At 39.7% G+C, this 12757-nt stretch overlaps 1 protein-coding gene across 1 annotated transcript in view; it reads right to left on the bottom strand.

Moving 5' to 3' along the window:
* The window catches only part of LPCAT2 (lysophosphatidylcholine acyltransferase 2), a 73992-nt gene extending 63840 nt beyond the window's left edge, over window positions 1-10152 (bottom strand). The window contains exon 1 of the mRNA XM_032157370.2: window positions 9894-10152. Within this exon, the coding sequence (XP_032013261.1) occupies window positions 9894-10064 (171 nt within the window). The 5' untranslated portion in view covers window positions 10065-10152. The remainder of the gene's footprint in view (window positions 1-9893) is intronic.
* Between the last annotated feature and the right edge of the window lie 2605 nt (window positions 10153-12757).

Below are 12757 nucleotides of genomic sequence, written 5' to 3'. Positions count from 1 at the left end.
ATTTCTTGAATGCAGGTCTGACAACGAATTCCCTCCATTCTTATCTGAAAATGTCTTCATTTTCCCTTCATTTCTGAATAATATTTTCATTAGATATAGAATTATAGGTGGATTGGGTTATCTTTTTATTGGTGAGTTCTAAGAGTTGTTTATATGTTTTGAACACTCTACTCTTATCAAATGTATAATTTGCAAATATTTTCTCCCATTTGGTAAGTTATCTTTTCAATTTCATGGTAGGGTACTTTGAATCACAAAGTGTTTTATTTTGATGAAGTCCTCTTTACCCATTCTTTCTTTGGTGGCTAGTACTTTTGTTCTATGTCTAGAAAACCACCTCTAATCTAAGGTCATGAAGATTTACACTTATGTTCTCTTCTAAGAGTTTTATGATTTTAACTCTTACATTTAGTATTTTGATCTGCTTTGAGTTAATTTTTGTATATGCTGTCAGGTAAGGACCTAACTTCCTTCTCTTGTACATGTCAATCCAATTGTCCCAGACCATTTGTTGCAAAAACTACTCTCTCCCCATTTTATTATCTTGGCAATCCTGTGGAAAATCAGTGGCCACAGATGTATGAATTTACTTCTGTATTGTCAATTCTATTTCATTGATCTATATGTCTGTCTTGTTACTGGTACAACATAGTCTTGATTACTGTAGCTTCACAGTACGTTTTGAAAATGAGAAAAGTGAGTTCTCCAATTTTGTTTTTATTTTTCAAGATTCTTTTGGTTGTTTGTAGTCCCTTGCATTTCTGTATGAATTTTTAAATTAGCTCATCAATTTCTGCAAAAAATAAAGAAGCCAGCTGATATTTTGATAAAGGTTATACTAATCTGTAGATCAGTTTGGGAAGTGTCATTATCTTAACAATTTAAGTTTTCCAAATTTATGAACACAGGATGTCTTCCCATTTATTTAAGTCATCTCTAATTTCTTTCAATGACATTTTGTAGTTTTCAATGTAGAATTCTTCTGTTGCTTAAGTATTTCACTCTTTTTGATGCTAACTTAAATCGAACTGTTTTTAAATTTCATTTTTAGATTGTTGCTTGTGAAAAAATACGCCATGATTTTTGTATATTGATCTTGTATCCTGCCACCTTGCTGAACTGATTTATTAGCTCCAAGTGTTTTTGTGCATTCCTTAGGATTTTCTATGTTTAAAAAATCATGCCATCTTGATGGTTTTACTTCTTCCTTTCCAATATAGATGTCTTCTCTTTTTCTTGCCTAAGTGCCCTTGCTAGAACCTCCAGTACAATGTTGAATAGAAGTGATGAGAGTAGATATCATTGTCTTATTCCTGATCTTAGAAGAAAACTTTTTGGTGTTTCACTATCAAGTATAATGTTAGCTATTTTTCACAGATGCCCTTTATAAGGCTGAGGAAATTCCTTTCCATTCTTAGTTTACTGAACGGTTTTTATCATGAAAGTGAGTCAAATCATTTTTCTGTGTCTATTTTCTTGTGCCCTTTATTCAATAAATATGGTGCTCATGTTAATTTTTCTATGTTGAACCAACATTACATTTTTGGGATAAATACCACTTTGCCATGGTATAATTCCTTTTATTAGTTGCTGAATTCAGTTTGCTAGCATTTTATTGAGGATTTTTGCATATATATTCACAATGGATATTGGTCTGTAGTTTTCTTTTATTGTGATTTCCTTTTTTGGTTTCGGTATCAGAGTAGGCCTAGCCTCACAGAATGAGTTGGGGAGTGCTCCATCTTCTTTTATTCTTTGGAAGAGCTTGTGAAGGATTGGTGTTAATTCTTCATTAACCCTTTGGTAGAGTTCACCAGTGAAGTCATCTGGTCCCCAACTTTTCTCTGTGGGATGTTTTTAATAACTAGTTAATCTTTTTATATATTATAGGTCTATTTGATTTTTTATTTATTCTTGAATCAGTTTTGGTATTTTGTGTCTTTCTAGAAATTGGTCCACTTCAACTAAGTTATTTAATTTGTTAGCATGCATTTGTTCATATAATTCCTTATGATCCTTGTATTTTGAAAAGGTCAGTAATATTGTCCTCTCTTAACTTGAGTCCTTCTTTCATTTTTTTCTTGGTCAATGCAGACAAATATTTGTCAGGTTTTTTTCAGAGTACCAACTTTTGGAGTTGTTATTTTTCTCTATTGTTTTATTATTACTTTGGAATCATTGGTTATTTAGAAGTAATTTAATTTTGACATATTTGTGAATTTCTCAAATTTTTTTCTGTTATTGATTTCTAGTTTCAATCCCCTGTGGTCAGAGAACATACTTTGTATTATTTTAACCACTTTATATTTATTGAGAATTGTTTTATTGTCTAACATACAGATCTACCTTGGCAAATGTTCCACGAGCACTAGAAGAATGTATTTTCTGTTGTTGTTGAGTGTTCTACATACATATCTGTTAGATCTAGTCTGTTTATAGTGTTCTTCAAGTCTTCAATTTCCTTACTGATACTGTCTCATTGTTCTACCTTCTATTGTTATTGAGTAATTGAAGTCTCTAGTATTGTTGAAAATCTTTCACCCTTCAATTCTGTCACTTTTTCCTTTGTGTATTTCTGGACTCTGCTGCTAGATGCATATATGGTTATAATTATTACATCTTAATGAATCAACCCTCTTATCATTATAAATGTCTTTCTTTAGCAACAATTTCTGTCTTGAAGTCTATTTTATCTGATAGTAATACAGCCATTCCAGCTCTCTCTTGGCTACTGTTTGCACGGTGTATCATTTTCCATCTTTTTACTTCCAACCTATTTGTGCATTTGAATCAAAAGTATGTCTCTTGACCAGGCATGGTGGCTCACACCTATAATCCCAGCACTTTGGGAAGCCAAGGTGGAAAGACTGCTTGAGCCCAGGAGTTCAAGACTCGTCTGGGCAATATAGGGAGATCCCCTCTCTATAAAAAATACAAAAATGTGTTGGGTGTGGTGGTGCATGCCTGTAGTTGCAGCTACTCAAGGACTGAGATAGAAGGATCACTTGAGCCCAGGAGTTCAAGGCTAGAGTGAGTTGTGATTACATCACTGCACTCCAGCCTGGGAGACAGAGTGAGACCCTGCCTTTAAGTAAATAAATGAATAAATAAAGTGTGTCTCTCTTAGGAAGTGCACAGTTATATATTTTTATCAATTCTGTGAATCTTCATTTCAATTGGATTGTTTTATCAATTTATATTTAATGTAATTACTAATAAGGCAGGATTTATATATGACATTTTGCTATTTGTTTTCTGTATGTCTTAGGTCTTTTTAAATTTCTTTATGTCTACATTGCTGCCTTCTCCTGTGTTAAATATTTTCTAGTGTACCATTGTAATTCCCTCATTCTTTCTTTTGCTATATTTAAAAATGTATTTGCTTAGTGGTTGTCCGAAGTGTTGCCATCTTAACTTATAATAATTTTCTGGTTCGGATCAACCAACTTAATTTCAATAGTATACAAAAACTGTGATCCATTCCCTCCTTTCTCCTATTTGCTATTATTGTGATACAAATTATGTCTTTATACATTGTATGTGCATCAACACAGATTTATAATTATTGCTTTATGTAGATGTTTTTAAAGTTGGATAAGAGAAAAAAAGATTTACAAACAAAAAAAAATTTCATTTGTACTGTCCTTTATATCTACCCATGTAGTTACCTTTACCACTGCTGACTATTTCTTCATGTGAATTTGAGTTACTATCTAGTATCCTTTCATTTCAGCCTGAGAGACTCCTTTTATTATTTATCTTAGGGCATGTGTGCTAATGACAAATTCTCTCAGTTTTTGCTCATTTATACTTCATTTTAAGGATAGTTTTCTAGCTATACAATTCTTTGTTGACAGTCTTCTTCTTTCAGCACTTTGAATATGTCATCCTGCTACTCTCTTCTGGTCTCTGTGGCTCTTGATGAGCAATCAGTCATTAATCTTGTTGAGGATTCTTTGTACATAATGTACATAATGTATCTGTATATATAGGTATCTTTAAGTTTATTCTTAGAGTTCCTTGAGCTCCTTGAGAATGCAGAATTGGGGTTTTTAATCAAAATCAGCAAGTTTTTGGCCATTATTTCTTCTAATATTCTTTCTGCATCTTTCTCCTTCCCTGTGACTCCCATTATGAATCTGTTGGTAAAGTTGATAGCATCCACAGGTCTCTGAGGTCATTTTTCTTCATCTTTTTTTTCTTTATGTTCCTCAAACTAGATAATCTCAGTTGACCTGTTTTCAAGTTTGCTGATTCCTTTTTTGTTTGATATAGTCTGCTGTTGAGCCCCTCTAGTGAATACACACACACACACGCACACACACACACGCATTGCATCTTTATTGATATTCTCCATCTGGTGATACCCTGCTCCATACTTTCTTTTAGCTCTTTACACATGGTTTCCTTTAGTTATTGGACCATATTTTAAATATCTGATTTAAAGCCTTTGTACAGCAAGACTAACGTCTGGGCTTCCTCAGGGAAAGTTTGTATTGACTGCTTTTTAAACTATTTGTAAGCTATACTTTGTTTTTCTTTACACACCTTGCAATTTTTAAATGAAAACTAAACATCTTAAGTAATATAGCAACTGGAAATTATTCTCATCCCTTTCCAGGGTTTGTTGTGGTTGCTGTTTGTTGTTGTTATTTGTTTGTTTAGTGTCTTTTATAAACTAATTTGTAAAGCTTGTATTCTTTGTCATTGTGGCCACTAAAGTTAAAGTCTCTGACCAGTTAGCTTAGTAATCAGCTAACGATTAGAGATTTTCTTAAGCACCTGAAACCAATAAGTTTCCTGATGCTTGCAAAGGGTCTCTGTGTACATATTGGGGCACATCATAAACAGTCAGGTGACAGATGACAACTCTGCCTTAGCCTTCACTTTCTGCTTGTACAGTCCCTCAAGGTTAGTCAGAGGTGAGAACTTAGGGTATTTTTAGATATTTTCAGGACATGTGCATAGCCTTGAGCACGAACAAAGCCTTACTCATGTGGACAGCCTTCTAGATTCCTAGGAATATGTCAAAGCTTTTAAAGTCCCCTGTGATCATCTCATCCCTTAGCTTTTCTTTTAAGGTTTTTGGCTAGCCTACTGTTTGCTCCAACTGTTACTCACTGTCTCAGGCAGCTGTGATGTTAAGCAATTGCCTCTGATTTTTTTATTTTTATTTTTTAAGAAGCAGAGTCTCCCTATGTTGCCCGGACTGGCCTTGAACTTCTGGGCTCAAGCAATCCTCTCACATAAGCCTTCTGAATAGCTGGGACTACAGGTGTGCACTACTGCACTCGCTTTCCTCTGATTGTTTTTGACAAACGCCCTTGAGAGAAGGCTATTTGCACTGTGTAAGCACCAAGACAAATCAAATAAAGACAGTCTTGCAAATGAGGCATTCCAGGCAGCCACTAGACTGACCAATAATGACAATTCCTTGGGAATGGGGCTTTGAAAATGCTCCAACACTATTTTTCCACCTCTAGTGGCTGACAGGTTGCTGGTTTTCATTATGACTGTAGGCCATTGGTTTTTAAGGCTACCACAGAGCCGAGGATGAGGAATTAGAATAAAATTAAACTGTAACAAAGCCTACTATTCTAACTAAGAGTCAGCACTCTTAAATAAATGCTCCTCAGATTGTTGAAAGCCTTTGGTTAATTTTCAGAGCTAAGACAAAGTTGATTCTGATAATTTTTTTGTGTTTTCATTGCTTTTATAGAGAAGATAATTTTCAGAGGCCTTTACTTCACCAGTTTTGCTGATGTCTCACCTCAGTTTTTTTCATTCTGCTTTTTAGACTGAATAATTTCTAGTGACCTATCTTCAAGTTCACTAATACTTTCTTCTACCATCTTCAATGTGTTGTTGAGCCCATCCAGTGAATTTTTCATTTCAGATATAACAGTTTTCAGTTTTGAATGCCCATTTGGTTCTCTTTTACATTTTCTATTTATCTGCTAAGCTCCTTCCAATTATTCATTCATTATGCCACTCTTTACTTTTAAGTCCTTGAGTATTTTTATAATAGCTACTTTAAAGTATTTTTCTGCGAAGTCCTACATTTGATCATCTTAGGGTCTATTTTTATTGCCTGATTTTTCTTTTGATCATAGGTCACATTTTCCTATTTCTTTGAATGTCTAGTATTGTTTTTATAGTATTTTGGCCATTTTGGGTGATATATTACAGATATTCTGGATTCTGTTATCCTTTTCTAAAGAATGTTGATTTCTGTCCTAGCAGGTAGGTAAAATTCTGGCTGATTGCATTCCCTTTGTGAAGGCTTAGTTTTATACTTTTTTAGGGAAAATTTGTTTGAAGCTGGCTCTTAGTCTTAGACTGAAGCCTTGGTCCTAGGATATAGGACTAGCTTTTCTCCTATGGTATCACCTTTGTGAGGTTTCAGTGTAAAGCCTGAGATGTTTGCCAAGGCCCTCTTAATTGGTGGGATTCTAACTGTGTCTTTCCTGTGGTGTCTATTAGTTGAAATGTCTGCTCAGTTTCTTCTTTCTTCTAGCTGTTACTTTCCTCCAGGGTCCTTGAAGGCTCCTTTGTAAATACACAGCTCAGGAATCGGCCAAGGTTTTGAGATAATTTATATGCCAATTTAGGGGCTCCCTCATTTCTAGGTTCCTCCTTTCTGGGACTTCCTCCTTCGATTTTTAGCCACTTTGATAGTCCTGAACTTTGTGCTCTGATATATCAAGTCAATAAGGCTGAGGCTTTCTAGCAATCCCTTCACATGGTGTCAAGTGATAACCTTCAGGGAAAAAAAGGGGCTCGGATAATGTTACACAGTATAGAAATATTATTTCAAGCAACAAATCCCTCCAGTTTCTGTCTAATTTGTGTTGCTCTATAGTGCCTTCGTGTAGCTTTTCATATTTTGACTAGGGTTTATAATTGTTATGCACGGAAAGGTCTGTCTACATTAAGCTACTCCACCATTCCTGAGACTAAAACTAGTCCTGTTAAATTATTATTATTCACTTGAAAACTGACTTACAAATATAATGAAACTTTGCTATCAGTCTTATTTCCTATAAAACAAAATATGTATTAGGTAAGATGAGTAGGAGCTTCAGAACTATAATACAGAAGGGATCTTGGATCCAGGAGATTTTTCTTGAAGCTCTGTGTACATGGTAAGCAAGCTATTTTTAGATAATGTTATATTTATTTGAATGGTGGTGCAATGAAGTATGGTGATATACTGGGGAAGAGTACTGTGGAGAAGATGAGATGACTCAAATTCCCAAGTCACTCTGGTAGGTCACTGGCTGAGATTCTCTTCAAGGAGGTATCATTAGTAAAAACCAAGAAATAATCTTGACTGAAAGAAAGGACCATACAGCATAGACTCTGAAGAAAGAGCTGGAATGAGGTTAAAGTATATTAGCATAAGAGTCACTCATGTCTACACTGAGCAACCCACATGGATTTTAATTGAACAAGTTGCAAAATATCAGGCAACTTTTTTTTCTGTGCCATCTTCAAGGTTTGCAACAAATAATAGTGCTTAATAGTAAATCAATTTTGAGTTAACTCACTGACAAATTAAGAGAATTCCCCATCATATTTCCATTTTGTAATATGTCATCTCCATTGGGTGGCCTTCTCTCAGTGTTATTCTCTGGTTTTCCTTCATTACACTTACTAAAACATGAGATTATATATTTTTGTACTTGTTTGTTTAACTTTCTTAGTGAAATGTGAGGACAACAGTCCTTAAGCAAGACATTGATCATCATTTAAGATTAAATTTAGTCTAAATTAATCATACTAAGCCATACTTAAATGAAAGTATGCCTACCTTTTAAACTGGATGATATGGACATTGTTTTTCTACCATGTCTATTGAAATCTTCCCTTTACCCAGACGATTCAAGCCACTGAAACCTCTTCGGTATCTCTGATCTATATAAACCTAAAAAGTATTTTTAATATCCAAACTTTGTTAAATCCCGTTTAATCCAAGTAGTAAATTTTAAGTACAGTATATACTTTGTAGAAAATATATAGGATAACTATCAGTATTATCAATATTAAGATCAACAAACAATAACAGATTATTTCACCTAATTTTAGCCCTCCTTTGAGTTATTAATACTCCAATGTAATAGACGAGAAAAGTGTAGTTCAGAGAGGTTAAGTGACTTGGCCAAAGTCACACAACTAATAAATGACCAGTTCCTATAACTGACTAGCTATCATTCCATTATACTATAACTCTCAGAGAGTTATTTGGAAGAGATCTTTAAACAGTAAGAAACCAGGTGATGGAAAAACTTAATACTTTATTATAGGTGCAATATAAATATTTGTCAACATTCCATTCTGATTCTCTCCAAAATATGAAGTCAAATAGATGGGCATATTTTCATTTAAGTATGATTTAACTAAATCAGACTAAATTTAATCTTGAACAATGGTCTATGTATTTACAAATGTTTTAGAATGTGAAAACACAAAAAGAATATCTATTAATTTAAAGACATGAGGATCACATTTTTAAACATTTAATTTCCACACAAAGCGGTATTACTATATTCTTTATCTTCTTCCTCTCTCACACCCCTCTTCAACCAGACACCCATCTACCATTACTCAAGCCACCACCTGCGTTGCTTAGCTCCACACTTAACCTTCCCCCACTGTAGAAGACAATGGCCTTAGTGCATAAAACCTGATTGCAAATATTATACTGCTTCAAATCTAAAGTAATGTGTGAGATGGACATGAAAACTTCAAAACTGTTCCCCCCGGCCCCCTGCAGAACACACAGGACAAATTGTGGTTAGCAGGGTCTATCTTGTTCTCTGATCACTAACTTCAACAAAGAGGAAGTCCAAAGAGTGCAACTGCCAATGGTAAAAGGAACCCCTTTACAAGAAAAAGGAAAGGAAAGGAAAGGAAACTTCCTTTGTGCATAACAGTATAGCCATTTTTAACGATGGAAAACAGCCTCGCTACTACTTCTCATGCTTCAACTTAGGAAACGTTTTTAGGTGAAGACTGATTCTGGACCAAAACTTCTTGAACATCCTAAGCTGACTCAGTTGTCCCTTTTCTTTGATTCTGACTTCCCACCCTCCATCATGCTCCTGCTCAGCTAAATCTTTCCAGCCTTACCTGTTGTTCTAACCACAGACCTGGGCTCTCTGCCTTCTGCCTCACTCTTATTCATCCCATACTGACTCCTCCTTCCTAAGGCAAAAAAAAGACTTCTTCAAATCTACTCTCCCGTGGTAGATCTGCCTCCCACTATACTCTCATAAACTCAAGTTGAAGCTTCTGTCACAGATTCACAGATTCCTTCAAGCTTCTGGGGCATGGAATGTAGCCTGCGCCACCAGCCAGCTAGTCTCTTCCTGTTTTGGATCCTCCTCTCAGGCCAGCATCTTCCCAGCATCTTCTCTCCTCCCGTGCCCGCTCAGACCATTCTCTAAATGTCCTCAATTCTCAGACGCACATCTCTGCCCCTTTCAGGCTCACGGCCCCTCAAAAGTCCTCTCCTCTCAGATCCACTGCTCTTTCTTCCTCTGATGCCTTTGCTTCCTAGACCCACATGCCCCTCAGACCCACGCGCCCCTCGACCGCCCTACCCCGTCAGACCAACACCGGTTACTTGGACCCGCCTCAGACTCTGGCTCCCCTACGGCCACCTCCCTCCTCAGACCCACGCCCCCTTCAGGCCACCTCCCTCCTCAGACCCACGCCCGCCTCGGACCACCTCACTCCCTCAGACCCACGCCCCCCTCCGCCGCCCTCCTCTCTCAGACCCACACCCCTTATCTGGACCCCCCTCAGACCTAGGCTCCCCTCAGACGACCTCTCCCCTCAGACCCACATCCCCCTCAGACCACCTCCCATGTCAGACCTACGCCCCTCACCTGGACCCGCCTCGCGGAGCCGATCTGCGTCTGCTGCACGAAGGGGTTCGGCACCGGCGGCGGGAAGAAGGACGCCTGACGGGGCACCATGGGCGGCCGCAGCCCCACGTTCCCGACGCCGGCACCTGGCACTGTGTCCGCCACTGCCGCCGCCTGGGCGCACCGGCTCATAGTCGAGCCGGGCGTAGAACTCGGCCGAAGCGACCTACGCGGGCGCTGCAGCGAAAACCGAGCCGAAGACCCACTAGAGGCCCAGCCTAGGGCGACGCTGGGGAGCCTCTGCGCAGGCGCTTAAGTTACCTAGACGCCAGCTGCTGCCGCCCTGCCCCTTCGGCTGTGACACGCCCCAGGCTCTGGCCACACCCCCTCAGGCATCTGGCTCCACCCCCTTGGTAATATAGCCCATCCCCTCGGAAGGGAATGCTTTTCCTTCAGAGCCAAGACCCTGAAGGGTACCCCAGGATCCCTAACACTCCACAGCGACACACTAGGCAGAGTTCCCTGCTTTAGGGTCGGGCGGACCTGGATTTTCAATCCCTTTTACTGGGCCTGTGACGTTGGCCAGATCGCTATCTCTATGAACCTCAGTTGCCTTCTGTAAAATGCAGATAAATGTATTCTCAGATAATCCTAACCTGGATCCAGTAATGTCATTGAGCAACCACTTCCGCTGGGCTGTTCCATTAAGTGAACTAATATTAATACACCCATGATGGCACTAGGAGTGGAATTCGTTTCACTGAAAACATAATGGACTGACAGGGGAGAGATGGTCCTCCAGAGGAAAACTGAGCTACTATTACCAGAAAAGGCAAAAATTACAGTTGCCCTCCATGCTAGATGAGGAACCTGACCCAGAAAAGGGAAATGTATTGGGCTGTGGCTCCATTTCACACTGAGGAAGTTCAAGCCTGTTTGGACCTATGTGGGTGCTCGTTGGGGTGGGAGGGCAGGGGTTTGTCCCATTATCTGGACAGTTGATCAACCCTGAGTGGCTGAGAGTTAAAGAAAGGAGATGATAACCAACTCATCCCTACTGATCAACTCTGCTCACAGCAGGTAGGAAGGCTAGGATTAAAATCTGAGTCTGAGCCCTGGGGTTCTCCAAAGTTACTCTCTGAATGTCAGAATCTTCCAGCCCTACCACATAGATGTGTGGCCTTGAGTCAGTCACTTAACCTGAGTTTGCTTCCTTGTCTAGGAATGGGAGATTCATTCTAACTCCACAGAATTATAGCAAGGATTAAATAAAATAATGCATGTGTAGTGTTCATAGAGAAACACTGAAGAAATGGCATGTTTTAAGCATTATTATGTTGTGGAGCCACTGACTTTTCTCTCAGTGTAACAGGGAACATTAATAACAGTGCATTACAGCCATGATAGAAGATTCCCCAGTCTAGGGGGTCTTCAAGTTGGGACTGGCAGACCCTCGAGACTCTTTAGCCAGATACCTGCACAGAAAGATGTCTTTCCAACTGTCAACAACCTAAGCCAGGCCAGGAGCAGTGGCTCACGCCTGTAATCCTAGCACTTTGGGGGATGAGGAGAGTGGATCCCTTGAGCCCAGGAGTTCGAGACCAGCCTGGGCAACAAAGAGAGACTCCACCATCTCTAAAAAAAAAAATTAAAAATTAGCTGGCTGTGCTGTTGCATGCCTGTACTCCCAGCTACTCAGGAGGCTGAGGTGGGAGGATTGCTTGAGCCCAGAAGATCAAGTCTGCAGTGAGCTGTGATCGTGCCATTGCACTCCAGCCTGGGTGACAGAGCTATCTCAAAAAAGAAAAAAAGAAAGAAGAAGAAGAAGAGGAAGAAGAAGAAGAAGAGGAGGAGGAGGAGAGGAGGAGGAGGGAGGAGGAGGAGGAGGGGGGAGGAGGAGGAGGAGAGGAGGAGGAGGAGGAAGAAGAAGAAGAAGAAGAGGAAGAAGAAGAAGAGGAAGAAGAAGAAGAAGAGGAAGAGGAAGAGGAAGAGGAAGAGGAAGAAGAAGAAGAAGAAGAAGAAGAAGAAGAAGAAGAAGAAGAAGAAGAAGAAGAAGAAGAAGAAGAAAGAATTTGAGCCAAGGGGACAGGCCATGGGAGGATAAAACATGGGAGGATAAAAGATAGAAAAGATGGGGCCGGGAGTGGTGGCTCACACCAGTAATTCTAGCACTTTGGGAGGCCAAGGCGGGTGGATTGCCTGATCTCAGGAGTTCGAGACCAGCCTGGGCAACACGGTGATACCTGTCTGTACTAAAATACAAAAAAAAAATTAGCCGGGTGTGGTGGCGTGCACCTGTAACCCCAGCTACTTGGGAGGCTGAGGCAGGAGAATCACTTAAACCTGGGAGGCAGAGGTTACAGTGAGCCGAGATTGCGCCACTGCATCCAGCCTGGGCGACAGTGAGGCTCCGTCTCAAAAACAGAAAAAAGAGATAGAAACAATGACATCAGGCTCACTGAGGAGGTCACCTGTAGAGTTCACTCCTTATGCACCTTCCTCACCAGCCCCATCATAAGAGGCCAGAAGCAATATACTACCAATCAGACTATTGGAGCCAGAAAGGGCCTCAGAAAAACCCCAGGCCTTCCATTTCTGTACAGCAGTAGCTCCAGAATTTCTGTGTAGGAGATTAGGGGTGGGTAGACTGGTGGGAAGGAGTAAGGAGCTTATCCATTAATACCAGCTGTGTTTAGAAGCAAGCACAGTATTTCTCCCCTAGCTGTGTTTATCCAGCGTGGTTTTGGGAGTGGTGGAGGGTAGCAGGAGTGGTTTTGAGGGTGGTGGAGGGTGGTGAGATTCTGGTTTGAGGGCTAAAGCTCCTCTGCTAGGCTATCCTTTGGCCTTGTAGGTACCTAATAGCTATGGGACCCTGGAAGAATCAC

The sequence above is a fragment of the Hylobates moloch genome, unplaced genomic scaffold, assembly GCF_009828535.3.
Source record: "Hylobates moloch isolate HMO894 unplaced genomic scaffold, HMol_V3 SCAFFOLD_6, whole genome shotgun sequence".
Classification (NCBI taxonomy): Eukaryota; Metazoa; Chordata; class Mammalia; order Primates; family Hylobatidae; genus Hylobates; species Hylobates moloch.
Note: the sequence above shows the minus strand (reverse complement) of the source record. Positions and strands in the feature narration are given on the sequence as shown.